Below are 27,425 nucleotides of genomic sequence, written 5' to 3'. Positions count from 1 at the left end.
GGGAGCCCATCAATGGGTATTTTTAAATGGAAGATGTTAGGGGTAAATAATGTGATTTCTTCATCAGTTTTCCCATTGTAACCCCACACTAGGTACTTCAGAAATACCCTCTTCCAATAACAAGACCCAGATATCAGGTTCACACTGACCACTGGATAGTTCCTGAGGTGAAAGCTGGATGCCATATTGGGTGGACTGGCGGCAGACTGCTTATAGCCCACCATGGATGTCACATAGGCCAACTCCTACCTTTACTGTCCAGGTAATGTTTGCCAACGGCCACACTGATTTCTCAAGACAGGTCTCTCAGTGTCTCAGGTCTTAGTGGCCAGAATTAGTTTTTGCCAGACTTTAACAGCAAAGACAATCTGATATGTCACATTCCAGACCGCTACCTGACATGTCCAAATTGGCAATTTCTGATCGCATTGTACTTTCTTGCCCCCTGAGAAGGGAGTCACAAATGCTGGGCAAAGGATGGGTTAATTTAGAATGAAAGGAACAGTTCCCATGAGGTCCAGCAGCTGCAGCATGAAATGTCTCTGCATTATTTATGAGCTCCTCACCTCAATGGTACTTGGTACAAAGATGAACGAGCAGGTTCCCAGCCATGGTGCTTACATTTTGCCTTAGAGTGTGGGAAACACCAACAATATAACTCTTGATACAAATAGTAAGCTCCCCATACTTCAGGGGGGAAAAGAACATATGAAGTGGTAGTTTTAAAATATACCAGCAAATTCTTTGACATTCCTCCCTTCAAATAGTTAAGCAGATCCCTCGATCATGGGCTAGACTTACTTCTAATAAACAGAATATGTCAGAAATGGGACGCCTGGGTGGCTCAGCAGTTCAGCGCCTGCCTTTGGCCTAGGGTGTGATTCTGGAGTCCCAGGGTCATGTCCCGGGATCAAGTCCCATATCGGGCTCCTTGCATGCAGCCTGCTTCTCCCTCTGCCTGTGTCTCTGCCTCTCTCTCTCTCTCTCTGTGTGTCTCTCATGAATAAATAAATAAATAAAATCTTAAAAAAAAAGAATATGGCATAAATGATGATTTGTGACTTGTGAGACCAGATTATAAAAGGTACTGAGGGTCCTTCTTGCTCTCTCTCTCTCTTGGCTCACCTGCTCCCGTGCTGTGGAGACACTCAACCAACCTAAGGAGAGGCCCATTTGCTGAGGAACTTAGGGCTTCAGCCAACTGCCAGCATCAGCTCACCAACAGGACAAGTGGCTCATTTTGCAGCCCCAGTTAAGTAGATGACAGCCACCTTGGCCAACCTCTTAAGTAAAATCTTGAGGAAGACCCTGAGCTAGAACTCTCTGGCTAAGTGCTCCTGGATGTCTAACTTGGAAGCTGTTAAGAAGATAACTCATGCTTGTAGTTTTAAAACACTGCATTTTGGGGTCATTTGTTACATAGTGGTAGATGATGAATATGATACAAATAATGGAAGTCTGTAGAGATTCCATCCTTGGTTTTAGACACCTCTTAATTAACTCTGGTCCCATCTTTGTCACCCTATATAGAAGCATAACTTAGTGAGTTTTACTTCCTTTCTTGTTATGAAAGAGAGTGAAAACAGCCAAAAGCTCAGTTGCCAGGTATTAAAGAGGGTACAGGATTTAGAGAGATGTCGCAAATTAAACACAGCTTGCATCACATGTGGGTTGGAAGGGGCTTTGCTATTGCAACTAATCAGAACCACAGTGATTCACAGCAGGTTGCGGAGGGAACCAATGAGTCTATGATCATCTGCACTGAAAACCTACCCTGCCCCCGTTCCTCTTTCCACATTATCTCGTGGTGTTCAATGTAGGAAAGAGTTTTGGAAAAGAAAACCAACAAGGCATTTTACTTACTTCATGATGACAATATAGATGAGATACATCAGCACGAGGACTAAAGACTCCCACCTGCGTAAAACCAAGAACGGCTAGTTAAGAAAGTCACCACAGGCAGATGTGCAACGCACCAGACTATTTCTAAAAATCCACGGGATGTGAAGGGCAGGTAAACCTGGCAAGCAGGGCAAGGAGGAGGTACGTGTGCAGACCACGTACGTACGCAAATACTTCCTGGTTCGTAGACATTTTCTATCTTGCACACAGCTTTCCATGGGCTTTCTTTTCCTTCTCTACCTAAAAGGATCTTCTGTTATTCACTCACCCAAAAGAGTTCTGTGAGAGTACAAGTCTCCCATAATATTGCTGAATATAGCCTGTCTTTATAAATCTGTCCTCAGTTTAATCATTCACGAACAGTATTCGGATATATTTACAAAGGGCAAACTAGAGGAATTGACAGGGGTGACCGAAGGATTGCTAGATAGGAGTAACAAGGCATACAGAGAGAGAGAGGGAGGGGAAGGGATTGGGGGGGGCAGGGGGATAGAGGAGAGAGAAGGAGAGAGAAAAGGGAAGGGGAAAGGGGAGCACGGAAGGTACCAGCAGGAAGGATAAGAATGGACAAGTGGGAAATAGTCAAGAGAAAGAAAGAAAAAAGTAATGAAATCAAGGTACTGGACTGTACCTTGAACTTCTGATAATTTGAATACTTCTATTTTCTTCATTTGAGTAACTTTCAGTTTCGAAACCAGGGAATTTGATTTCTAGGTTCCCCTTTTAGCTGTAAAATTGGGGAGTAATTCTGGTTTCGAGAAAAGGTTACTGCACAACGGCCTATGAAGAAATTCTAGGTTATGTCTCCCCTTCCTGATTCTTTTTTTTTTTCTCAAGTTGCTTGTCTAAAAAACGGACCCTTGGGAAATACGTGGTCAAATGTATAAAGGCTGCACACAGGGGTTTTGCTGCAGCCGTGTCTATGGCCGTGAAGTGTTGGAGAGCAGGAGACAGTTGTCAGAGGAGGCTGGGTCTACATGTTACAGTAAGTCCGTCTACACAGTGGGCTCCTGCGCATCAGCTCAGTCACTTTGCAAACTGTGTGCGTGTATCTGGGATAGAAAGTGCTCTTGCCACTACTCAGAGAAGAAATCAGGGGGTGCAAATCTCTCGCCCTCCACCACATTTTTCAGCTTCTCTTAGCAAACCATCTCTAAGCACTGCATGCACTGCCCTGCAGCACCTCCCAGTCACTCACAAATTCCTCGAGTCTAGCATCCACTGCCATCCGTGCCCTGACACACTGGTCTGGGGCACCAGTGACCTCAGGCGTGGCTGACTGCCTGCCCTCCTGCATGCCACACTCTGTCCTGACTTCCGAGACTTGCACTGCTGGTTTCCCTCCTGTCATCCCCCTAACTTCTCTTCTCCTTCCCTCTGCCTCCTCCACTTCCTCAGGTGAACCTCTAAATACAGGACGTTCTTCTCTTTTTGCCTACACGTCCTCCCGAGGTGATGTCATCTAGTCCCGCTGTAATTGCGGGCCGAACACATCCCGCCGGCATCCTGGCACCGGGGCTTCTCTCCACCGTCAACGGGGCCTCTCCACGTGGAGGCGAAATGCACGTCAGAACAAAGTCAGAGCAGAATTCGGAATTCCTACTTCCTGGCTTCAGGCTCCGCCGTCCCAGTCAACTGCACACTCCCCGCCTGGTCAAGCTCCCAATCTAGAAGCTCCAAATCTTTACCCTGCCCCACATCCGTCCAAATATTTCCTGAATGGTTTGTTTCTGCCCTTGTCGTGGCTACCTGCTGGTCCACCTAGACTGCAACCCCTGACCTAGTTTTCCATGAGGCTACAGGATCATATCATTCTTCTGTTTCAAGCTCTTCAACTGCTTTCCAACATACTTGAGATGAAAAAACAGAAAATGTCCCCTTGGTGGTGGAAGGGGAGGAGGGCGGGTGTTGGAGGGGAATGGGTGACGGGCACTGAGGTGGACACTTGACGGGATGAGCACTGGGTGTTTTTCTGTATGTTGGTAAATTAAACACCAATAAAAGTTAATTAAAAAAAAAAAAAAAAAAAAAAAAAAAAAAAAAAAAAAGAAAATGTCCCCTTTCTGTAAAACCCAGTTCTTTGGCTTCTTCAAATTGTCATGCCCCATCTGCGTCCCATCACACTAGCCTCCCTTCATTTGCACACGCCAGAAGCTCCTTCCTTCTCCTCCGGGCCTTTGCACTTACTGTTCCTTCTGCCAAGAATACTCTTCCCTTCACTCCTTGGCTGACCCCTTTTATCCTGCAAATGCTGGCTCAAATGCCACCTCCTCCAAGAAGTCTTCCCCATCTACTCCTCCTTCACTTTCTATCACATGACCCTGCATATGCTCTTTTAATCCACTGGCCAGTCTGTGATTACCTTGTTTATTTATTTTTCATTGCTTGTTAGTGCCTGTTTCCAGCAGTCACTAGACACCACTCCTCATACCTGACCCCTGCCTCAGCTATCTGGTTTCTTGTTTCCCAGAAACTTAGAGCGGACCCCTTGATGCAGATTCCCCTTCCCTCCCTGGCGGCCCACTATCCCCTCTCCCCACGCAGAGCAGCCCTCAGTTCATCTGTGCAGGCTGAGACTTCCTTTATAATCAATTTTCAGTTGCAAAACACCTCCTGAATATGGTCCTTGTTGAAACCAATGTATATGTGGCATAAAGTTAATTGGGAAAAATGAAGTTTATTCACAGCATTCATTTTGAAGGAAGAAATACTCGAGATCTGAAGGGATGACATGTAACCGTGGATGCATTTTAGTAGGCTCAGTGAGAAGTCGCTAGGAAACAGATCCACACCAATGAAATAGTCCAGCACTTTGTAAACAAAGGTAGATGTAGACCCTCTAATCCCTTTAAACTTTGTTTTTTTTCCTCTCAAAACAAGCCCTTTCATTGCAATGTTCAAGTAAAGTTCTCTTCTGTTGTGTTTTGGGGGGTGCTGTGAGATGGGGGTTCCCTGCTTCTGCCAACATTTCAGATTTCCTTGGTTGGTGCCCAGACTCGGGGCTCACCCAGTGCTTCCTCTGCATGAAATACACCAGGCTCTGTGAGCCTCAGCACTAGCCACCTGCTGTCCTCTCTGCTTTGGGGCCTGTTTAATCTAGTCTTGGTTTAATGCTCTTCAAAGTCTCAGGGTCCCCATCCCTGGCCCTGCTGTATCTCCCAAAGCCCCATGATTACATATCAACCATCTGCCTCTGCTGTAGTCCCAGAGAGCCCCAGGTTTGGGGCCGAGTTTGATTTTGTGTTCTATATCTGGTTCTAGAACAGAGCCTGGCACGCAGGAGGTGTTTAGGAAGCAGTGGTGAAAGTCCACAGCAGACCTCTAAAGTCACACAGCTCTTGTCCCCCTCTGTTCCCCCAGGGACATATCTCCATCTGCCTCTCCTGACCACAGCCTATCTACTGTCCTCCGAGGACCTGGCCTTGTGGCATGATCTCAGTTTGGTCTTTCCGTTCCCGCAAACTTGTGTTTTGAACCACTTTCAGTTGGCCCCGGTTCTCTTGCTAAAGATTGTTCTTTTCTATTTGGGAGGCTTCTTTCTTGGTCCTCTCTGTGCTCACCCAGAAGGCATGGCTCTGCTTTCCTAACTGTGGTCCAGGACAGTGAATGCTGGTCCCAGGTGCTACACACCCACCTCTCCCAAAGTTACAGCTAGAGGCTCAAAAAAAGAGACAAGAACATCAACCTAGACCTTTTGTTTTCTTGTCAGGCCTTCAGACTCACTGAAGACATAGTCCATATTCCTTCTGGCAATATTCTGGGTCTTGCTGCGCTGTCATTATGGATTCAGCCTGAACATTCATCCTAACCAGTGGATCTCTGATGCTTTCTATTTTAAATGTCTTTGGGGGTAGTCATCTAACTGAAAAGCACCAAACATATATTCCCCTGCATCTTGCTTGCTAATAGAAACCTATGAGGTCGAGACAGCAAACAACGACTGCTGGATCTGAAGGAAGATGGGCCACCCCTGGGATAAATAATAAGAGTTGGAGTGCTATCCTGCCTGGCCATTGGTCAAGGCCTACTCGGTTGCTTCCTCCTTTTTGCCTTCAAAACAAACTTGGTCCCTGGGACCCCAGTAGCCCTCCCAGACTGTGAGGGAAAGGCTAAGAAAAGCTGGAGCCATTGTGCCATCAATAGCTGGGGTACTTGTTATGTAAAAAAAAATAAGCCATTGTTTCTTTAATCCACTAAGCTGGTTTTCTGGTTTTAAAAGCCTTCTTTAAAAAAAAAAAAAAAAAGCCTTCTGCCTGCCCCTTTCTTGGCTGCTTGTGACCCACTGCAGAATGCTGTTCAGGGGGCACCTGGGGGGCTCAGTCGGTTAAGCATCTGCCTTTGGCTCAGGTGATGATCCAGGGTCCTGAGATCGAGTCCTATGTCAGGTTCTCTGCTCATGGAGAGCCTGCTTCTCCCTCTCCTCCCTGCTTGTGCTCTCTTGCTCTCTCTCTCTCTCTCTCTCTCTCTCATAAATGAAATCTTTAAAAAAAAAAAAAAAAGAATGCTAGAATGCTGATTCAGGTGTGGTAAAGGCATCCAAGCTGTGTTTGATGGGGAACACTTGCCCTTGCAAATTTTACTCAACAAGACTCCTTTTGTTCCACAGAGTACTCTTGTTTCAAAAGAAACACTACTGAAATTCGTTTCCTTTTGAGGATGTGCAATGAATTGGGTTACCTCCCCTGAAATCACTAGGACCTGATGGAATGTTCTACAGCAAGGAATGGAACTCACTATTTAAGGTATTCCTGGGTCTAACTGCACAGGTCGAAGAATCTGGCATTAAAGAGAAAAGCAGAGAAGTCAGCTCCCAGACACATCCTTTCAGCAAAACAAATGCTTGTGGTTGGCCGGGTATGAAAAATACCCAGTCTCCTTATTCATGTGGGAGTCTCAGAATCTGAGCCCTTGAGTGCAGGCCTGGGGTTCGAATCTTGTCACGTCTACAGGAGATTTGGCCTTTGGAATGCAGAGAAAATGGTCCCTTCCTTTCTTGCTCCATACCATCTGAAATATCCTAAAAGACATTTTGAGGGTAAGGACTGAAATAGGCCTGCTTTCATCAGCAAAGCCAGGAAGGTGTGGAAAAGACAGCCCTCTCCAAGAAAAACCAACAGTAAACCACCCATAAATATCCTTTCTTAAGATTTTTCTGCACCAAAACGGCAGAAACGTTTCTGAGATCAACTGTGATCATAACTTGTCTTTATGGCAGCATTGTTAGCTAAGAGCAGCAGCACTGAGCAACATTTAAGCACCTACTGTTTGCTGAGACAGAGCTGTGGTTGTCCTAAATGTGCCGTCGGTCTGAGTGAGAATATTTTTGCAAGTTTTCCTGTGCTGCACTTAATCCCAAAGGACATGGGGTGGGGGGAGATGTCACCACTCCACTTGGTGATGACCACGTCCAGGCAGATCCCACGAAGAGGTTTTCCCTGACCTCTGACCCGAGGTGCTCCCAGACATTTTAGTCTCTTTTAACCTGCTGGTCACAGCTCAAGCAGACTCTCTTATTTTTTATGGGTTGATATAAAGATTCTGTGTCTTAAAGCGAGTTCTCCTAGCGTGTCCTCCTTGGCCCTCCTAGACAGAGGAGAGATCGGCAAAAGCATACTTAATACTTGGGCACGGTGAATAACATTTACCATCAATGGGGCAAATTCCTCTACCATGCCGAAATTTTGAAAATCAGAGATCCTAAAACAAAGAGCTGGCATTCCAGCAAAGAACTAGCGCTCATTGTGTCAAAGGCTCATTCTTAGCTTTAAATATTACCATGGTGGTAAGAAGTAGCAAGAATGCACAACACTCCAGTCTCTATTTCCATTCCAAACACATTTGACTTGCTCAAAACCCACCCTGAAAAATGGGGATTTGGATACTTGGTCTAAAGGCAAGTGACCCCATCCATGTAATTTGGTTAAAGTTTTGTAACTATCAAAAAAAAAAAATCACTGATTTTTCAGAGGTTTAAGATCATCTGGAATGTCAGGCAGAACTTTAATGGGTTAAAAATAACGGAAGTGCCTCCATCTCTGGTTCCTGAGACATACATGGTATTTGGAATATGCCAATGCATTTGGATATGATTTGAAAAGATTAGTCAGATCCTAACTAGGGCCCAGCAAATGGCTGAGTGCAGAAAGGCACAGCTAAGTCACAGTCTAACCTGGATGACAGAGAGGGTGAAGTATCAGCATTCTGAATGGAAGGTTCTCTCCCCCCTGCCCCACCAGCCCTCGGAAAAAGGTCTCCGCTCTGTGAAAGCTAATTTAATTCCTTGGTTGAGGTCCACAGAGGGGTCCCAAGAGGTGCCAGCTTTTCCAAGCTGCCATATCATTCCCCTCTGTCCTAAATCCTGATTCTGGTCTTCAATATATTTGACTCTGCAACACAAAGAAGGGGAAGTTGGAAGAGAAAAAGAGATACTCACCAGGAAACTTGTTCATCATAAATGAACTGTAAAAAATAAAAACAAAAAGGACAATTAGATACACACACACATACATACATGCAGTGTCTGCACGCACAACGCGCACACACATGCACATGCACACACTTGACCACTGTACACTATCTACCCATGTAGCTTGTTTGGTGGGAATCAGACTGGGGTTGGCCTGGAACACGAACAATCTGCAGGTTAGCTTCCATCTGTGCTGGTTTCGTTTCTGGCTAATGTTAGAGGAAGGAGGTGTTGCAGGAGGTGGCAGGCTGGGGTGGCTTGCTATGGAGAGGAGAGGCACTGGGTCATCCCATCCTTCCTGTAGCTTCTGTCCAATGGTGAGGGGAGAGGTAAGCACAACCACCCTGCTTGCAGAGCCCCATGCACTGTCGAATTAGATCTGTAAGGGGATGGCGGTTCTGGCAGGTGTTTCCAAACATCAGCCACTCGGGGGCCTCCTGGAAGACGTCTGCAGGTCTCTGGGCACTCTACAGCACCTTGAAGCTTTTAGGCAAGCCCTCGGGACTTCTATGTACTCAATATTTTTCTTTCGGTTGACCTGTTTTTTTGCGTGTTTCCTTAAAAGAATTTACTTTCAAAGGAAACTCTGCATTCCAACCAGAAGCAGAGACTCAGCACTGCTGCTGCCATGTGCAGAGGTGCAAAATCAGTGCAGTGACAGGAACAACTGAGAACCCCAGCTGGGCACCGTGGGCTGCCATGCCTGGGACCACAGGCCTGCCCTGTGGTCATGTTCAAGGACATTAGCAAGGGTCAGGGGCAGCTGGAAGATGTACACATGCCAAAAGGAGATTTCCACCCCTGATCAGCTAAGGTCCAAAGGGAATACAAAGCAAGGATTGAATTCACTTAAGCCCGAGCCCAAATCACTTCTCACTTTGAGGGAAAAGTAGTATAATCCTGGTCCTTTGATTTAGACTGGAAAAAGAGCCACAGAAAACAGGAGGAATTTTCTTGAGGATACTCAGTTAGCTGCAGAGTTGGTTCTAGAACTCAGGCCTGGCTCTTGACCTAAGTCTTCTTTCCATGACCATTTCTGTGCCCAGACGGTGTGCTGTTGAGAACATGTGGAAGCTGAGGGTTTCTTCGTTGCTGGCTTTTTCCACTTTCAAGGGATCTGACTGGTCTGGCTCAGACCACCTCAGAGCGCTTTTCTTTCAGGCTCCGTGGCCCTCTGGAAACCGTCAGGCAGAAATATCTGTAGGCAACGGGTCACCCCCACACGGAGGTGGAAAACTCAACAAAAGATGCGGGCATTGCTTCAGTCTCCAGAGATTATAATAACCAGTAGTTATGAGAGAGGCAGAGGAAACCACACAGCCGGGCAGGTGCAGCTCTGAAGGCACAAGAAAGGACCTCTGTCCAATTATCCCAAAGGTGCAAAGACAAGATGAGAAGAAAGGGGGCCTGCTCATTTGTAGCTTGCACTTCCTGACAAGACACTGAAAAAGACGTTGGCTTCAGCAGCCTTGTGACTCTTATGGGATTCAACAGGTTGACATTTGGATGAAAATGTCAAACCAGAATAGGAAGAGAATGAAAGAAATAAAGGAAACCATCCCGAGGTCCACGTTGGGTGGTATGCCATCCACCCCCGGAAGGCACTCACAGATCCTTCTGTACCATCACCAGCTTAAAAAAAAAAAATTGTTATCAAGAAATCAGGAAACAGAACAAATGATTTAAGTTGGAAAACATTTCTATTAATTGAAGTTAATTTAGTATCAGTCTGTGTGCTGGAGCCATCAATTCATTGCCGCTTAAGAGAGCATGAGATACTGGTAAAGAGTTTATTAAAATGCCAATTTAATTTTCATCTATCAGGGAAGGCAGGCAATACTGTATAATATAAAGGCAGCTTTCAGGAAGCCCTTATTCTATGCCATCTGAGCGATGGCACAGATCAATAAGTCCTTAGCGATTGGTTATTTTAGGGATCATGTCAATGGGGAAAAATCAGCAGAGGCTGAATTATGCAAAGGATCCCAAGATGAGAATGGAATTTACAGAGGACACAATAAATCAGGGAATAGTGGGGTCTGCACTAGATACACAACTAAGGACAGAGCATCGTGAGTCTGCATCGTGAGTCTGAAGCTAAGGTAGCAGCTGAGGCCAGGGGGTAGGAATGTGGGTGAGGCAGGCAAACAAGGACAGAGAAATACCAATGGTCTTGCTACAAGTACTAACAAATGGAGGTAATCTGGAAGCCTCCAACTAACTGATACCATGGCACCCCCTCACTGACTGGTCAGAGCCAGGAGCCCTCAGCTGCCCTGTGGCTAACAACTCTACACTGCCTGGGATTTATCTGACTTCTTTAAGAGGACTGGGTGGAAAAATTAGAGAACTCAAAAAAAAAAAAAAAAAACAACAACAGTAAAATGGAGAAAAGGAACTAGAAGTCAGGTCTTTACGAAAATCTAAATGGAAACAGGCTCATCTGTGGTAGGAAAGAAGGTGGGTGGTGAGTTACGAATGCCTCTGGTGGTGGCACCTGGATGAGGCCGAGTCATTGATAATCCTCCACTCAGAAGATGGAAAATGAGGAAATTGACACTGCTCACAGAACTTCCCCTGGGGGAGTATGGCACTGGACCCCCTGACAGGCTTTGGAATCACTCTGTCTGAAAAGTCCTAAGAGGACAAGGACAGGTGACTTTCTCATTTGCTGTTGCTGATGGTTTCAGGGAATGGATCTGTAACTTTGCTAACAGATTTATTTTATCTTATTATTTTATATTATATTATGTTATTTTATTTTATTTTTATTTTTTTGCATGTTACATTTTTAAAATTTAGATTCAATCTGCCAACATATAACACCCCATTATATTATATTCTTAAGACAAATGTTGCACGTTCCTCTGTATTTCCATGCCCTATCTGTGGGTAAAAGAGGACGAAACAACTGTCCCGGCCCTCACGGCGGCATTACTAGGGTAGAAAAACCCCTGCATCACCTCTGTAGGTGCTGGTCTCAAACAAGCACTCGCGCCCCCACTTGCTCGCGGTCACCACTAGGTGGTGGTCACGTCCTGCCCTCCGCCCGAGCGCTCCGCCCAGGCAGCAGGGCCCGGGCACCAAGTCAAATCAAGTCCAGGCAAGGCTCCGCTAAACCTCCCGGTAGGAGGGTGAACACCTCAAGACAGGTGGCCTCCTAAAGGAGTCTTCAGCCAACGTCCTGGAGGCAGGACACGTTCTCAGTTGGGGACAGGCGGGGACAGGCAGGCCCATCAAATCATGCCGCCGCTCAAACCCCAAGGGACCTGCTGTGTGGCCTTCGGCACTGACTCATCCTGATCCCAGGGGGGTTTCTGAGTCTTGCTTGGGAAGGCAGCTCTTTGTGCTGGCTGGTTGCGTCTGGTGCCAGACCCTGCGACCGCCCCCAGTGACCACACGCAGGTGGTGCTGACTGGTATCTGGGTCCCAGATTCGCTGCACCTGGCAGGTCAGGGCACCTGCTTTCGGACCCCAGTGTGGTTCATCCAAAGCTACCTTTGGCTTCGTTCTTAAGCTTTCCATGTGTTCCACAGATGAGCCAAATGTGAACATACAGGAGCTAATTTGAAAAAACAAACAAACCACTCTTTTCCTTTAAGCCTCAGAGAAACAGTTGGCTACCATGGAAACCAGCTCTCAGTCCTGGTGTCTGCTCTAGAATTCTTCTAAGAGACACAGGCTTACACCAGGCAGGTGAATCCCTGAATGACAGAGCATCCCAGAGAACCGCAAAGGTAGTGGCATCCTCAAGACGGAAAAACCGGGGGATCACAGGCCAGGAAGGGCCCAGGTGTGTGGGCAGCAGACAGCCGGGCTGGCTTCGGAGCAGGGAAGCAGGTGGCTGTCCCCAAGTTGCACGGCAGTCTATGGACTGGCTTAGTACACGCTGTAACCACAGAGGAGCACAATCAGCCTCACTAAAGAACCTAAGATTTCCAGAGCTTGTGTTATAGTCACTGGCACCAGTAGAATTTGAAACAGCAAAAGTCATAAGAGAAGATCAACGCCACCATTCTTTTTCAAGAGACTAAAATCTTGGAAGAATCTTCCCTCCATAGCTGGAAATGGAATCTGCACCCCTCACCCCCACCTGCCCCCCAACTTCTCACTCGGCAGTTGGAGGCTCTCTCAGGAGATGTGCCCACAAGGAGTTGGGACTTCCTCAGCTCTGGGGTCTGGGGGTGCAGATGGCTTAGCTGAGGCCATGGCTTTCCTTCTGGGGAGAGGAATCCAGTGGAACACACTGGAAAGCTGCTGCTAAGCCCCAGTATGGTTTACACTTGAAGGTTAAATAGGAGTTTCGACCTCAGGATCTCTAGCAGGCCCAAGACCGTGGTGGGGGCTGCAGGGATTAGGAGATAAAGGTGACCTGAAGGCAGGGCTTGAGCAGAGCTGGTCATCTCATATAAATATGCAGGGGCAGGCCACGAGATGAAGGAAAACAGACAAGGGGATGGATTCAGGATTCAGGGGAGGACAGTTGTCCAACCAAAAAGGCAATGTTTGCCCAGCATGCAAACCCAAACACAGGTCCATAACTGGAACTCCCAAGCTGTTTTCCTTGTGAAACAGAAAAGGGTCCTCTGTGCATCCCACTGTCTGGTTGACCCACTTTCCTGCTCTGGGAGCAAACACAAGGAAGACCTAGCTTCCTGGTATACCCCAACAGCCTTTAGAGCATGCCTTTCTTCCTCTCAGTGGCAGGGGTGATGACACAGTGACTCTGTGTATGACCATAGTTGATTTGTTTAAGGAACTTAATAGTTCTCACATTCATTCCCTCTGAGAATCTCCTAGCAGACAAGATGTAACAGGGGTTTCATCTTTCCCAGAAGGAGAGCTGAGATGTAACAGAGGTACCATGAGCGTAAGATCCTCAGTGTTGCTGGATCAATTGGAGAGAAATGCTAACACCCTGCAAGGAAGGGGTCTGAGAAGAGAGGATGCTGAGCCAAAGGGGCAGGCCCTGGAGGCCAGCATGGAGGTGGGGGAGAAGGACAGTCATCAGCTACTGGGAGATGTCTTTTCTCTTACAGATAGGGTGACATAAGAAACTTCTGGAGAAAGAAAGAAAGAAAGAAAAGAAAGAAAGAAAGAAAAAGAAAGAAAGAAAGCAAGAAACTTCTGGATCATTTACATTCAGCTGTCTTAAGAAAAGAGGAACCAGGAGAGGGAAAGCAGGAGCTATTCCCTTGAGTCTAAAAATGTAAATAAGTGTAGCAGGCGTGCCTCTCTACTGGGGAGCTGCATGGTGGGTGAGGGAAAATCAGGACGATTTCAAAGATGAAGAGGCAGATTTTATTGGAGGGGAAATCCAAATTCTTTGCTGGGGTGGGGAGGGGTTTAGAATGGAGATAGATGTACCATCTTAGACACCTGCCCTGGCAAACCTGAGCTACTGCAGGTCCCTGACCCTGGAAAAAGCCCTGACTTCCTCGGGCCTCATGACTACTCAACTGGAAATTCTTCATGGACAGACCTGACATAGTACTCAGTCCTATAGTATCAAGTCTCTGCTTGTTAAAACTTAGGGAAGCCTGTAAGATTGTGCCTATATTTTCCAGGGATGGATTTGCTCCCTACAACTGTGCTATCCAGTATGATATGAAGTAGCCACATGTGGCTACCTAAATTTCAATTAATTAAATGAAAATTCAGTTCCTTGGTTTCATTACCTGCATTTCAAGAGCTCAATAGCCACATGTGTCCAGTGGCTACACTGCAGGACAGTGCTGCCCAGGCCATCTCTGGCAGTTGGGCCAGCCAGGTTGTCTCTCTCTGTCCCCATAAAATCCCTTCGAGAGAGGGGCGATTGCAATCAGCCCTATAGAGGAAGAGAGGGAAGGGTTACCTTGGATGGGCTTTGTTGCTGTGTCTGTGCTCAGGTGGCCCTGAGGTCCCCCAACTGGTGCCACAGCTCACCTGGCCTCTCTCCAGGTAGGCAGCACTCCCAAACCTGAGTTGTGAGCCAGTGAAACTGTCTCTGAGGCCTATCCACTCCCCCCAGAAGGTTTCCCTTCTCCTATGGCTCAAAGCAGAGATGAAGAGTAAAAATAAAGTATTCCTTTTTAGGGCAGCTGTGAGACTGAGGATGTAATGAATCATTTGCATTTATGTAAATTACATGATTATGTAAATTACAGTAACATTTCAATAAGAGAGGCTGTGGGGCCTGCTGGAATTTGGAGAAAGAGTAGGGCTAGGCAGAGCTGCCTGGTGGGGGGTGGGGGGTGGGACATCGGTCCAGTCCAGGGTGGGTCACCGTTATGGGAGGTCCAGGGTGGGTCACCGTTATGGGAGCGAAGCTGCAAGCGGATCAGTAAGGATGTGCAAACTATCTGCTGGGCAGATGCATACAGGGACATGCTCCAAAGAACCCAGAACGCTTTCAGGACCTGAAAGGTGACATGTCTTGCAGAGAGAGGCTCGGGTCATGAGGCTGAGGCTTCACTGTACAGGAAGGATGTCACCAGGGCTAAAGGGGGATACCTGGTGGGGCAGGAAGGACAGAGACACACCCTGCATGTTTTTGATATTATAACTGCTTTTGACAATAACCCATCCCTAATTTCTTCTGCTTTCTCCCTTAAAGACAACAAACCAACCAGAAAACAGCAGAGTCAAGGTAGGTAAAACCCAAATGCCCAAGGGAACTGAATCCCTTGTCTCTAAGTTAACGGTCTTAAGCTCTGCTGGTTTCAGAGCGTGTGTGCTTGTCTCATTCTTGTGTGTTTGCGTTCTGGTCTTGTCCAGGTCAAGCCTGCTTCAGACCAGGTAATCCCGACTGTCCGTGCTCTCCTGGCCCAGCGGCATGAGCATCCCTATGATAGCAATCTCCCCCGTTCTCTGGGTCCCCAGGCCCCATGGTTCACCCTTGGGGCTCCTCTGCATGGGGCTGTGGGGCCTCTCACAGGGGTGTACAAAGAAGTGACATCTGGTGATTCTGATGTGTCCACTTAGTCTTGACTTGCCCTCTGGGTAAACAAGTTCTTTATTGCATCACCTCTGGAGACTGGCAGTTCTGTCTTCTGAACATTTCAGAACCATAAAAATGGGAGAGGTTAAAAAAGACCCTAAAACGTTAAATAAAATAAATTGTACGGTTGGTTGGTAATTATTTGTGGATAGGAGAAAGGTTTTTAAATGCAGGAATTTTAAGTGCCCACTACAGGGTCCAATAGAGAAACCTAATATTATACAAAGAAGGCCAGAAGAAAAGTGATTTTGTTACCATGATATTTGGGGAATACACGAAAAGAGGAGCCCAGGACACCCTGACAAAAACAAACAGCGGGTTTGAGCAGCAGCCTGGAGCTGGGCCCTGGGATAGATATGGGGACATTTAGCATTTGTGCTAAATGTTGTGCTTCTGTGTAGAAGACTGTTCTATTCCTCACCTCAGTTTCAAGTCTCCTGTGAAAATGTGCGTAGAATAAACAGCAGTCAGCAATCCAGACAAACAGGCGGCCATGGTGCCTTGTGTTGGAGAATCTCCATCTTTCCTCTGGAAGCGATTACCACCACCCAAGGAAATGGTGTCCAGCTGTATTTGCAGCTGAGTTTCCTGAAGTGAGTGTGGTGCATCTGAGTCACTTGAGGGGCAGGGCAGATCCTGGTTAAAGTGGAACTTCCTGGGTCCTACCAGAACTTACTGGATTAAAAGTTCTGGGTTGCACTTTTTGGATAATCATGCTAGGTGTTTCCATGGCCCACTGATGGTGGTGGAACACCGGTTAAAATAAGAAGAACCGAGACCAAACCCTGAGGACTCAAGCTTTATGTCTGCCATTACTTCCTAACAGTGGAGAAATCTCATTTTTCTCAAAATCAGAAAAATCTGCCCTTGACATCTGGGCTGTAAAGACACAGTCCAAATCTGCAGGTAACGGCAGAGAATCACTTGCTTTTGCATCTCGTTGCCATCTGAGGGGAAGACAGAGCTGCGGCAGCCTACATGTTCAACTGGCTCAGCTCTGTGATTCACAGACCACACATGGGGCGGATGACAGCTTTGCCCAAAGACCCCACTTGAGTGAGTGTCACCTGCAGCCCAAGGAAGCAAGAACTCTTTACTTCCTCTCACATCACTAGCAACAATTACTTTTTTTTTTTTTTTAAATCTTGAGCATGTCCAGATAAACCTGACCAAAGACAAGTTATTTCACACAGAGTCTGGAGGTGTCTGTGCTGAGAACACAGAAAGAAGCCAGTGCAGGCCATTCACAGATGAGAGTGGACATGCAGAATCCATGCTCTGGGGAGATCTCAGTCTTTGCTTTCTGCCTCATTGCCTCACCTTTCTGGAATAGTCATCTCTTTCCAGAATTCAGCAAAATAGAGAGTTGTGTCCATTTATGCCATCCCCAAATCATGCCTTTTGAAACAGTAACTTTCAAAAACCATCCCAAATTACCCTAAAGGCAGGAGAGCAGAGGGTGCAGGTGATGAACGTGGGTTCCTACGTCACAGGACAAAGCTTTCTGCAACAAGTGTTTGAGAAATCTGCGCTGCGTGAACAGAAGGATCTTCTAGATTTGGGATGATCATACCTTTCCCACAGGTAGTAATTGAGAATGAGAACATAGAATCCATGCGTGTCCTTAGGTCTACCAACCGGAAATTCAACAGAGGAGGCATGTCTTTGGTTCTGACATGGTGTATCCGAACGCCTTGGGCAGGTCTTGACCCTTCCAATTATCAGTGGCCCCTGGAATGAGGGGGCCGTGGTTGTCAACCCAAGATCTTCATTGTCAGGAACTGCTGTTGGCTGAAGTATCTACTGGTTCCTTGTAGAAAGTCTTGTATTGAACATCACTTTCAACTTATTTGTATAGATCTTGATAATTAAATAACCTACAGGTAAGTACTTTGTAAACAGGTGAGTCAACCTTTCAGTGGATCTGTTCTTGTTTTGTAGGTAAGAAAACTATGACTCAGACTGATTTTTCCAAGGTCATTAGAGCTAGCAAGAAGGGAGGGGACCACAATTAGGGGTCAGATGTCCTAACTCTGTGTCTTTCTGATTCACCACTCTTCTGGATGACTCAGCTTGTCAAGCTGAGGGGTTTGGATTTGTCCCCACAGGTGACATGGAGCCACGAGGGACTGGCATTCACAGGTGTTCTTTGTAGAGCTACTGCTGGGAATGCTCTGAGGACTGACTGAGGGAGCAGGAGAAGGTGGGTGGCAGCGATGCTTCTTGTAAAACTGACCCGTGACAGGCTGTGTCAGTTCAGCCCAAAGACACAAAAAGCCTCAACTAAAATTGGCTAAGAAGGGACACACTGGGGAGATTTTTACAAGACTGAAACCTACAATTAAGCCAAGTGGGTATGATGGAATTCAGGGAAAGGTCAGCTTATTATCAGCCACAGGTTTGGTAGCTAGGAGACAAATGGGGATTGAAATACAGAAAAAAGGGTCCAATCTTGGGGAGGTCATGCTAATTTTAGAGACGTTGAGTTTGGGACAGGAAGCTGTCCAGTAGAGAGGAGCTTCTCTGAGACTGGACCTCAAGGAGATGCCACTGCTAAGAAAGCAGTGTGGAGGTGTCCACCATGAGTGGTAATGGCCATGGGTGCTGTCCTGGGAGAGCACATGGAGGGAGGAGGTAAGATCCAAACCCGGGGACACTGACACTGAAGACAGTTCCAGAGAAGCCCATGAGAAAGTGAGCAGGGATGCTCAGAGGGTCACAGGAAAACAGCAGAGGACTCTCACAGGACCAGACCATCAGAGTCAACACGCTTGTTCAGAGCACCCCACTACCAAGCTGGGGTTCTGGGTGATCAAAGCAGCCGGAAGCACAAGAGGCCACCTCCATGACAGGCATCTATCCACTCACTCGTCATCAGAGACCTTGAACGTGCTCTGTGCAGAGGAGCTGCCCACAGGCTCCACCTGTGAGAAAGATGAGTTGAGTCAAAGGGCAAGGACCCTCAGGTGAGGTGCGCATCACACACTTACCACGATGAGCGCAACCACAGACAGCGTGTAGTATATTGAATCCCTCAGCAGGCACCAGGAGGAAAGAGCCACAACCTGAAGGAAGGGGGGAAAAGACAGTAAGAAACAGGATATTCGGAAATGCAACTTAGTATTTCTGTCTCCTGTGCTGGTTCCGGTCAGTCAGCCTGTCGACAGGAAGTTATTGAAGGTCTTTGGGCATCTTAGTCTGGATCTTCTGGAAGGCAGAGTCCAAGATGGGATCAAACTTGCAACAATTTTATGAGGGGGAGGCACTCACGAGAGAAGATGAGGAGAGTTGGGGAGGTTAGGAGCACCACCCAATCATGCCTGGGGTCTGACCCCTGTGAAGGAGAGAGGGATGGTCAGGTGGCCGTCTCAGGCTGCTGGGCCACATGAGGAAGGCTCAGCAAAGCCGACTCAAAGACCTGTTGTATCCCAGGAACCTACCAACCTTAGCATCCCTCATGTCAAGGGGATGGAGGAGTCACCTGCCCTATGTCCTTGTCAATGTTCTAACGTCTGCTGCAGCCTTGGCTCATGGACTGAGGGGCTGGGCAGCCACTGCCCTTCACAAGGGGCCTGGATGAGCCCAGTCTGCAGCCCCCTTCTCTCCCCTCTATGACAGGCCTGTCCTTGTCAGCACCTGACTCCTGGTTTCATCAGAATTTTTAAAATGCTGATTTGCATATTTATCTGGAGAACATGTTCTGCTCAGCAGCTGGGCTATGTCCCTTTAAGGATATGTTGGCTCTGCTGTGATGAGGCCAGGAGACACACTGCTGGAGGCCACGACAGCCCTGGCCTGTGTGTCCAGACCTCCTGCGGGAGGAGCCAGCCCCTAGGTGAGACAGAGACAGGTGAGAGTGCCGGGCTGGGCTGTGGGCAGGAGAGGCTGCTGTGATGGGGGTGCTGCAGACACCAGGTTAAGATTCTGGTTCCGATTTCTCCTTGGTAAGCCCTTCCAAGTCTCCTCTTGAGGGATACCTGCTGCTTGTTCTTTGCTTTGTGGAATGGGTCAGTTGTGGCAGACTCCACAAAGAAGGGTGGGAGAGTCTGCAGAGCCATGTCGGGAGTGCCCTGGGCTGTGGCTCACAACTCTCTCCCAGCCCCCTAGACAGGTGTCTACCACCCCATGGCCACAGTGCCTGTCTAGCTGCCTTTGCCCTTGGCCTCAGAAGTGAAGGAGGACACAGCAAATGTCAGCTGTCAGCTGGGCCAATGGAGCCACATGCTGTCCCAAAGACAGTAGGAAAAAGGGATTCGGGGCCAAGGCAACATTTGGGGTCTCTTCTCTCCCTGACTACTATGCCAGTCTCTAAAGAAAAGATCAGGCCAAGGGAAGCCAGAAGAGGCTTGCTGGATTCAAATAACATGAAAGATATGACTTAAATAGAACCATAAATGAGTAATGAGGTCTCTTTCCACGAACACATTCTTCCACTTGTTATAGGGACACTTAGGTATTTTTCTGTTGCTGATTTTGCCTTATTAGGTTTTGTATTTGTAGATCTAAGCTACAGATGAGGGGATTGTTGAGAAGAGAGCTCATGCCACAGAAATCACTTCAGAAGGAATGGAAAGTATCCTTTACCCTCTTATCATGCTCTCTCCTTATGCTGTACACTCTTTGAATCTGTGGTCACCTATGGAATAGCTTACATTGGGCTAGACTGCCTATTTTCCAGCAGGTCATAAAAGGTTGTGTGTATTTATTTGGTGTACAATGATTAGGAAAATGGACTTTAAACATGTGGCAAATATCAATTCTGCATTTCCTTAGAAAATCACTTGGGCTTTTAAAGACTGCAGATTAGATACACACCATGATCTCTGCTCTTTCTTGTTATACCAGAACAAGATAATAGTAGGGATTTTTATTTTTTTAAAAGGTGTAAACCCCCAAGGAAATGAGAATGTAAGAGCTGATCAGAGGAACAAAATTTTGGATGCAGGAAAACAGAAGAACTTAGGTCACTTAGGTGGCAGTGGGCACATTTCTAGAAGTGGGGGTGAAGGAGGGTCTGCAGACAGGATCACGGCAAGACTATTTCAAAATTTAATCCACAAACTATCTGCTTCACTTCAAGCAGGCCACTGACTGTACCTCCCTCAGTTTAACAGGCACAGGGAACCTGGCACGTGAAGACAGAAGTTACAACAGGAGAGAGAAAACAGTCAAATAAATAATTTTTAAAAAATTTCCTAGAAGTTAAGGATGTGCATTTTCCTGAGTAAAACAGCCAGCTGAGAGTTCAGCACAGTGAATGATGATATACACTGAAGCAGATCGTGAATTTTCAGAATACTGGCACAGAGAAAAGGTCCTAGAAACCACCAGAAAGAAAGAAATGGGATTACATACAAAGGATCAAAATCAGAATGACATTTTATTTCTCCACAAAAGCACTGGAAGCTAGAAGACAATGGAGTTACGTCTTTAAACTCAGAGAGGAAAATGATTTCAGCTTCAAGTTCTGTGCCCAAACTATTCATTAAGAGAGAAGAATAATAAGAAAGATGCAATTGTCTCGAAAACTTTACTTCCCATGAATCCTTTCTCAAAGAGCTACTGGAGGACTCTGACCCACCAATCACCATGCTGTGCACCTGAAACTAATGAAACATTGTGCATCAACTATACCTCATTTAAAAAACACAGTTGCCTCAAAACAATGGGAAATGGTGCTGGTGGACTGGAAGAGAGCTGTCTTTCATAACAAGCTTTTTATAACTGGTTGTCTCTTTAAGCTCTGTGAGTATATAACTTAAGTAAAAATAAAAAATAAGGAAGTATAATACAAATTATCCACTTAGATTTACTGCTGCAAGAGCTAACACCTTGCATTGAGCCTACCTGCCAACCCTGGCTGAGTAGTGATCATTTTATCCTCCAGAATAGCTTTCAATTGTGGGACCATCATCAAATTTAGCCTCAGATTCAGAGCCCACACTTGAGGGAAACCAATTTTTTTTCTATAGAAGCAATGAACCGGAAGACAAGTCAAACCAGAGAATAATTTCTTTCCACACTCTAGAGGGAATTAAAGCACCAGTGATGAGCCTGTGGTATCTCTATTGAGAGCTGTGGCCATGACCTCCTGTCTACCTCTACCTTACCCTTCTGCGATGCCACTCATCACAACAGCAAATATTTACCTGACACTTTCTGCAAACCCAGGGATCTGGAAGGGCTATCTCATTCAATCCTATAGTGACCTAATAAGGTGGGCACTGTCGCCCTCGCTGGTCAGCAATCTGGGGGGAGGGGCTGCGATCTGAACCAGAAAGCCTGGGTCTCAAGCCCCTGCCCCTTGTACTACGGCACAATACCTCACTGCAGGCAGAGATGAAAGGCAGATATCTATTTGTGATTGTGGCACATGGAGATCATCTTTTCTCCACTACTTTAAGCCCTTAGGCAGGTATGTTGGAGATGGTAGCCAGAGGGAAAAACTGAAGGTGAGAAACAAAAAGCAGTGACCACAGCTCAATTTAAAATGTATATTGTTTTAAAGAGATTGAGGCCAAGTAATCCAAGCAGAAAGGAGTTACCATAAGGACCACAGATATGGATATGGTATGGATATATTCCAGGAGGGGGGGTCTGCTAAACAAATTGGAAACTATTTAGCTAGCTTATTTATTTATTTATTTATTTTTAAAGATTTCACCTATTTATTCATGACAGACACAGAGAGGCAGAGACATAAGCAGAGGGAAAAGCAGACCTGTGGGAAGCCTGATGCAGGACCTGATCCCGGGGTCCTGGGATCATGACCTGAGCCAAAGGCAGATGCTCAACCACTGAGCCACCCTGGTGTCCCTCTATTTAGCTAGTTTAATTAAAATAAGCAGACACCAATACAGCTCATTGTTTGATGACTGAATGTTTCACTTTTCCACAAATTGGGGTGTGTGGAGTCTAAGTGGTTCCCTTTGCTTCTCCGTGAAAAATGTCTTATCTCTAGATGGACGCCAGTAACCAATGGATTCTGATCCTGAACACATTTATTGGCGGAGACAGACATGTTATCACCTCTGCATCAAAATGGGAGCCTCTTTGTCATCTGTTGGCAGGTGTCACTCAACTCAGAGCAGGGGAGGCACTTATACCTCCTTAGCACTTTGCAAAATGGCTGCAAGGAAGCCCGAGAAGTCAATCTGGTGAAGAGACCAGAACAGGGCTCCTGGGAGAAAACCAGCAGTGAATAATTCTGCCCTTGACCCCATTAATCAATAATACAGATGGTGCAGATTACAGAAGGCCATTGCTTCCAAACTCTCCCCATAAATTAAAGGCAGACGCTCTATTTTCCGCCTAGTTCTAGGAACCCCTCCCAACTGAAATTTCATCTTGATATTTCTTGATCATCTTTTCTATTTCTGGAGTGCATCTCACACTTTTTCTATTAAATATGCAGCTTTAGTTTCCTTTTTATAATTTCATTTAGTTTCAGAGTGGCAATAATTCCAAAAGAAAAAAACCCCAAAAAACTACCCTTCTAAAACAGAGGAAAACACATTCTCCTTTATTCAAATGTTGACTGATAACTCTGGCTCCTCCTAGGAGGTTGAAAGTAATTGCTCATGATAAAATGATATATTTTCTGTATATATATTATAAGTCTATATACAGCTATTCACATATTATGTTAATATACACACATAGTATATACGGAGATATATAGTATAAATATATATAATACAATATAATATATATAATGATTTTTCTTTATGAACAGCAGAATTTGTCATTGCAGACACGTTTTAAAAGGCACAAATATCCTCAACTTGTAAGTGCTTTTGCTTTTTTGAAAAACTATTGAAGCAGTCAGAACAGCATAATAGTTACATGACATAAAACATACAACTATCATTTCAGAAATGCTGTTATTTCACACAGATTTCATGGAAAAGGGATTTGAAAAATCATAACATGAGTTTTGTTCCAAGCTTTTGAGCTGACACAATTTCTACAGCCAATTCTTTTTTTTTTAGTCTTTTTTTAATAATAAATTTATTTTTTATTGGTGTTCGTTCAATTTGCCAACATACAGAATGACACCCAGCGCTCATCCCGTCAAGTGCCCCCCTCAGTGCCCGCCACCCAGTCACCCCCACCCTCCACCTTCCTCCCCTTCCACCACCCCTAGTTCATTTCCCAGAGTTAGGAGTCTTCCATGTTCTGTCTCCCTTTCTGATATTTCCTACCCATTTCTTCTCCCTTCCCTTCTATTCCCTTTCACTATTATTTATATTCCCCAAATGAATGAGACCACATAATGTTTGTCCTTCTCCGATTGACTTACTTCACTCAGCATAACACCCTCCAGTTCCATCCACGTTGAAGCAAATGGTGGGTATTTGTCGTTTCTAATGGCTGAGGAATATTCCATTGTATACATAGACCACAGCTTCTGTATCCATTCATCTTTCGATGGACACCGAGGCTCCTTCCACAGTTTGGCTATTGTGGACATTTCTACAGCCAATTCTTATCTCAGGAAAGGCAGCCACACGATGTGGAGCAAGGATGGGGCTCTGGGGTGTTCCCCACCCGACTGAGAATGGCCAGTGGTGCTGAGATTGGGTGAGGGCCTGACTCAGATTTTCCTCCCATGGGAAAGGCTTGGTGCTATCTGTGTATTATTCAAGCATACTTTTTAAATTCTTCGATCCTGGGAAAAGCCCTTGATATATAAATAGCTCTTGCTTTCTGGTTTATTGTCAGAAATGGAGAGTAACAATCAGGCCATGTAAAAAGACAATACCATGCTTTTGCAAAATACAGTGAACTTTTGCTTATTAATTTTCATGAATATGGAAATAAATTTATATTTTTAATTTTAGGTTTTTTTCTAAGAACTCTCACTTTGAGATTTCTGTGAAAAAAACAAGTGACAAGTAAACAAGATGCTTTGGAGATATATTTAAATAGAAATGAGGCCATACCAGGACAGTACATCCTTTATTGGTTGTACTGAACATGAGCCACGGATGCTGATCATGCCCTGGAGCACCCAGAACTCTGGACTGCCTTCTCAATCATCCAAAATATTACGTGGGTCGTTTTCGTGTTAAATGTAAATTATCGCTTTGCAAGTCTTCAAAATGTAGTAGCTCCAACTGTTATCACACACATCAGAATTCATAAGGAGTCAGCTAGCTCTGCCTTAGGGAAGAACATCCCAGACTTGTGGCCACAGGATTGTGGCCTGCTGTGCTTCTGGAGTCCTCTGCCCATGCCAGGACAAGGTGTAGAGTCTGCATTCACCACCAGGCATTGCTGTGAGGGCACCGAGCACTGCATCTGGCAACAAGTTTGTTGAATAAATGTAGGGTACTGAGGGTAATTTCATGTCACTGGACATTTTAGCTTGGTTCCACCGAGAAATAGAGCCCAAGGCAAGGAACGGAGTGTACCAAGGTTATTTGGGAGATGGTTCTAGGGAAACAGTGCCAGGGTCTGGGGGAAGTGAGACAGGAGATGGAAGGAAGACAAGAAGCATGTTATGGCAGATGCAACTGGGGTGCAATCCTGATTCCTGGTGGGGAGTCCTGGGAAGCCAGGGAGAACCCGCCCCTCCCCTGTCTCACTCCTGGGGTGAGGGAGCTGGGGTATTTATCCACCCACTCCCATCAGTCTCTGGTTGAGGGCTGTACCCAGGAGTGTTATTCCCTGGCACTTCCTGCCCAGGGGCAGTGGCCAAGGAGAACCTTCAGGCAGAGAAATGTAGGTCCTGGTAGCTGGAAGCCAGGCTGGTGGAAACTGGAATGGCAAGGACAAGGGATCACGTGTGGAACAGCAGTGTCTGCTATCCCCCAAAACATGGATTTACACAATAATCCAATAATCAGAATAAGCATTCTTTCTCTCTCACACATGCACACACAGTTTTTTTTTTTTTTTTAAGATTTTACTTATTTGAGAGAGAGAAGAGAGAGAAAGAGAGAGAGAGGGAGAGAGCCAGCACTAGTAGGGGGAGGGTGAGAGGGAGAGGGGGAAGCAGACTCCCAGTTGAGTGCAGAGCCCAATGTGGGGTCTAATCCCAGGACCCTGAGATCTTGACCTGAAGTCAGACACTCAATCTGAGACACTCAACTGAGCCACCCAGGCGCCCTGTAAACACACAGTTTTGTAGGCTTAAAAAACAACCCAAACCCATTTACACGAGGTTTGAAAACAGAGCACACTAAGTTATGCTGTTTTTTTTTTTTAAGTTTATTTATTTTTAAGTAATCTCTACTCACCACCCTAGAGATCAAGTGTTGCATACTCTACTGACTGAGCCAGCCAGGCGCCCCAAACTTATGCTGTTTTAAGTCTGGAATGGTGTTTCCCTTGGGCCAAGGATAGAGTCTGAAAGGGCATGAGGGGCGCCTGCAGGTCAGGACTGTTCTCTTTCTTGATGAGGGTACTGGTTACTGATTGTGCTTGGTTGTGAAAAGTGACTGAGCGGTACTGATGATATATGCACTTTCCTGAATGCATGTGGTACTCCAAAAAATGCTACCCAAACAAAACAAAAATGCAATTGCAATGCTGGTTGTCAGTATTACATATTCATTTAAATAATAACCACTCCATCACAGTTGGCACTGGCTTATTAGTGAAGCTGCCAGATAAGATTTACAAGACACTCAGTTAAATATGGATTTCAGCTAACAACAGCAATTAAAAAAATATAAGTATAATCTTAACTATTACCGGGAAATGTATTAAAAATATATTTGTTGCTTATCTGAAATTGAAATTTAACTGACTGCCCTCTATTTTTTTTGCTAAATCTGATAACCCTCCTTATGAAATTTTGGATGTTGGTTAAGGTAACTATCTTGCCCTTCTTTAAATACAAAACTGGAAGTTTAGTGATTGTGAAACATTCTTAAGGCAAAGGGAAAGCTGAATTTTTCCTATATTGTCTATTTATCTCATGATGGATATTGATTGCTGTTTATTCTGGTTGGTTGGCCTGCTCAGAGTATCTTTCCTCCTTCGTTTCTTGTTAATTGCAGGAATTGCCAAGATATGCATTACAATATTGTGCGTGTGATTTTTGGGGTGGGGGGCGAATTTCCACTGCACTAAGACTTTTGGCTTTTCTTGGAAAAAATCTGAAGACCTGGCAACCTGGGGGTATTCTCACATCGCTGTGGAGCTGTCAGGGATTCCCCCTTTATTTTTTTTTAAAGATTTTTATTTATTTATTCATGAGAGAGAGAGAGGCAGAGACATAGGCAGAGGGAGAAGCAGGCTACATGCAGGGAACCCGATGTGGGACTCGATCCCAGGACCCCAGGATCACGCCCTGAGCCAAAGGCAGACGCTCAACAACTGAGCCACCCAGGCGTCCCAGGATGCCTCCTTTAGACAAGATGTTCATTCTTCAGCCTGCCACATTCTTCTTGACTCCACTGTCCTAACTCCAAAGGCAAAAGTCAGCTGCCATATATTATTCTCTCTTTGTTTTTCTTAAAGTGGATCACTTCACTCATTTTTCTATATACCTAGGCTCTGCAGGAATATGCACTTGTGATCCCTGACCTAAAAGAATTATTTTAATTAGTGTTGACAATGCTGAATGAACCAGCTGCCATTTCTTCACATCCCAACATTGTGTTGGGGGATCTTAAACATTTTGTGTGATGCAGGCCTTCATGCTTTATGGACTCCTTTTCAGAACTGTGTAGTAAAAGATATAAAATAAATAACAAAGAACTACAAAGAAACCGATTCATTGAAATCTGGTTATCAAAACACTGAGAAAGGAAGATATTAGTAATATATGTACTTCTTTCTTAACAAGAGCCAGGAAGCTTCCTTATTATAAAAAGAGTTAGTCATTTCAACGTAGTGATGAGTAAGACAATCTGCAACAGCTGTAATATAGCATGGAAATAACTTGTATTTCTGCTGGAGACAAAGTCACCAGGTATTGCTACTGCTACTGTGGTTTGGTGCCACATGAGTCATGAAATGAAATGCTAATAAATACATGTGGTCAGTAAAAATAAAGATGTAATTTTTTTTTTCTCACTCAAGTTCACAGACTCCTCTCATCTGGTTTTTGGGAAGGAAGCTGTG

The 27,425-nt window shown here is 45.6% G+C and overlaps 1 protein-coding gene and 1 long non-coding RNA gene across 2 annotated transcripts in view; one reads left to right on the top strand and one right to left on the bottom strand.

Annotated features, from left to right (window-relative positions):
* Window positions 1–27,425, bottom strand: part of SLC24A3 (solute carrier family 24 member 3) — a 482,065-nt gene that overhangs the window by 43,444 nt on the left and 411,196 nt on the right. The window contains exons 7-9 of the mRNA XM_041732814.1: window positions 18,338–18,412; window positions 8,336–8,361; window positions 1,864–1,917 (exon numbers count right to left, since the gene is read on the bottom strand). Coding sequence (XP_041588748.1) covers window positions 1,864–1,917; window positions 8,336–8,361; window positions 18,338–18,412 — 155 coding nt within the window. The remainder of the gene's footprint in view (window positions 1–1,863; window positions 1,918–8,335; window positions 8,362–18,337; window positions 18,413–27,425) is intronic.
* On the top strand, window positions 1,928–3,789 carry LOC121478049. The gene is made up of 3 exons (XR_005984408.1): window positions 1,928–2,082; window positions 2,740–2,887; window positions 3,301–3,789. It is a non-coding gene; the product is annotated as an uncharacterized LOC121478049 (long non-coding RNA).

Source organism: Vulpes lagopus, chromosome 18 (genome assembly GCF_018345385.1).
Source record: "Vulpes lagopus strain Blue_001 chromosome 18, ASM1834538v1, whole genome shotgun sequence".
In the NCBI taxonomy this organism is placed as follows: domain Eukaryota; kingdom Metazoa; phylum Chordata; class Mammalia; order Carnivora; family Canidae; genus Vulpes; species Vulpes lagopus.
Note: the sequence above shows the minus strand (reverse complement) of the source record. Positions and strands in the feature narration are given on the sequence as shown.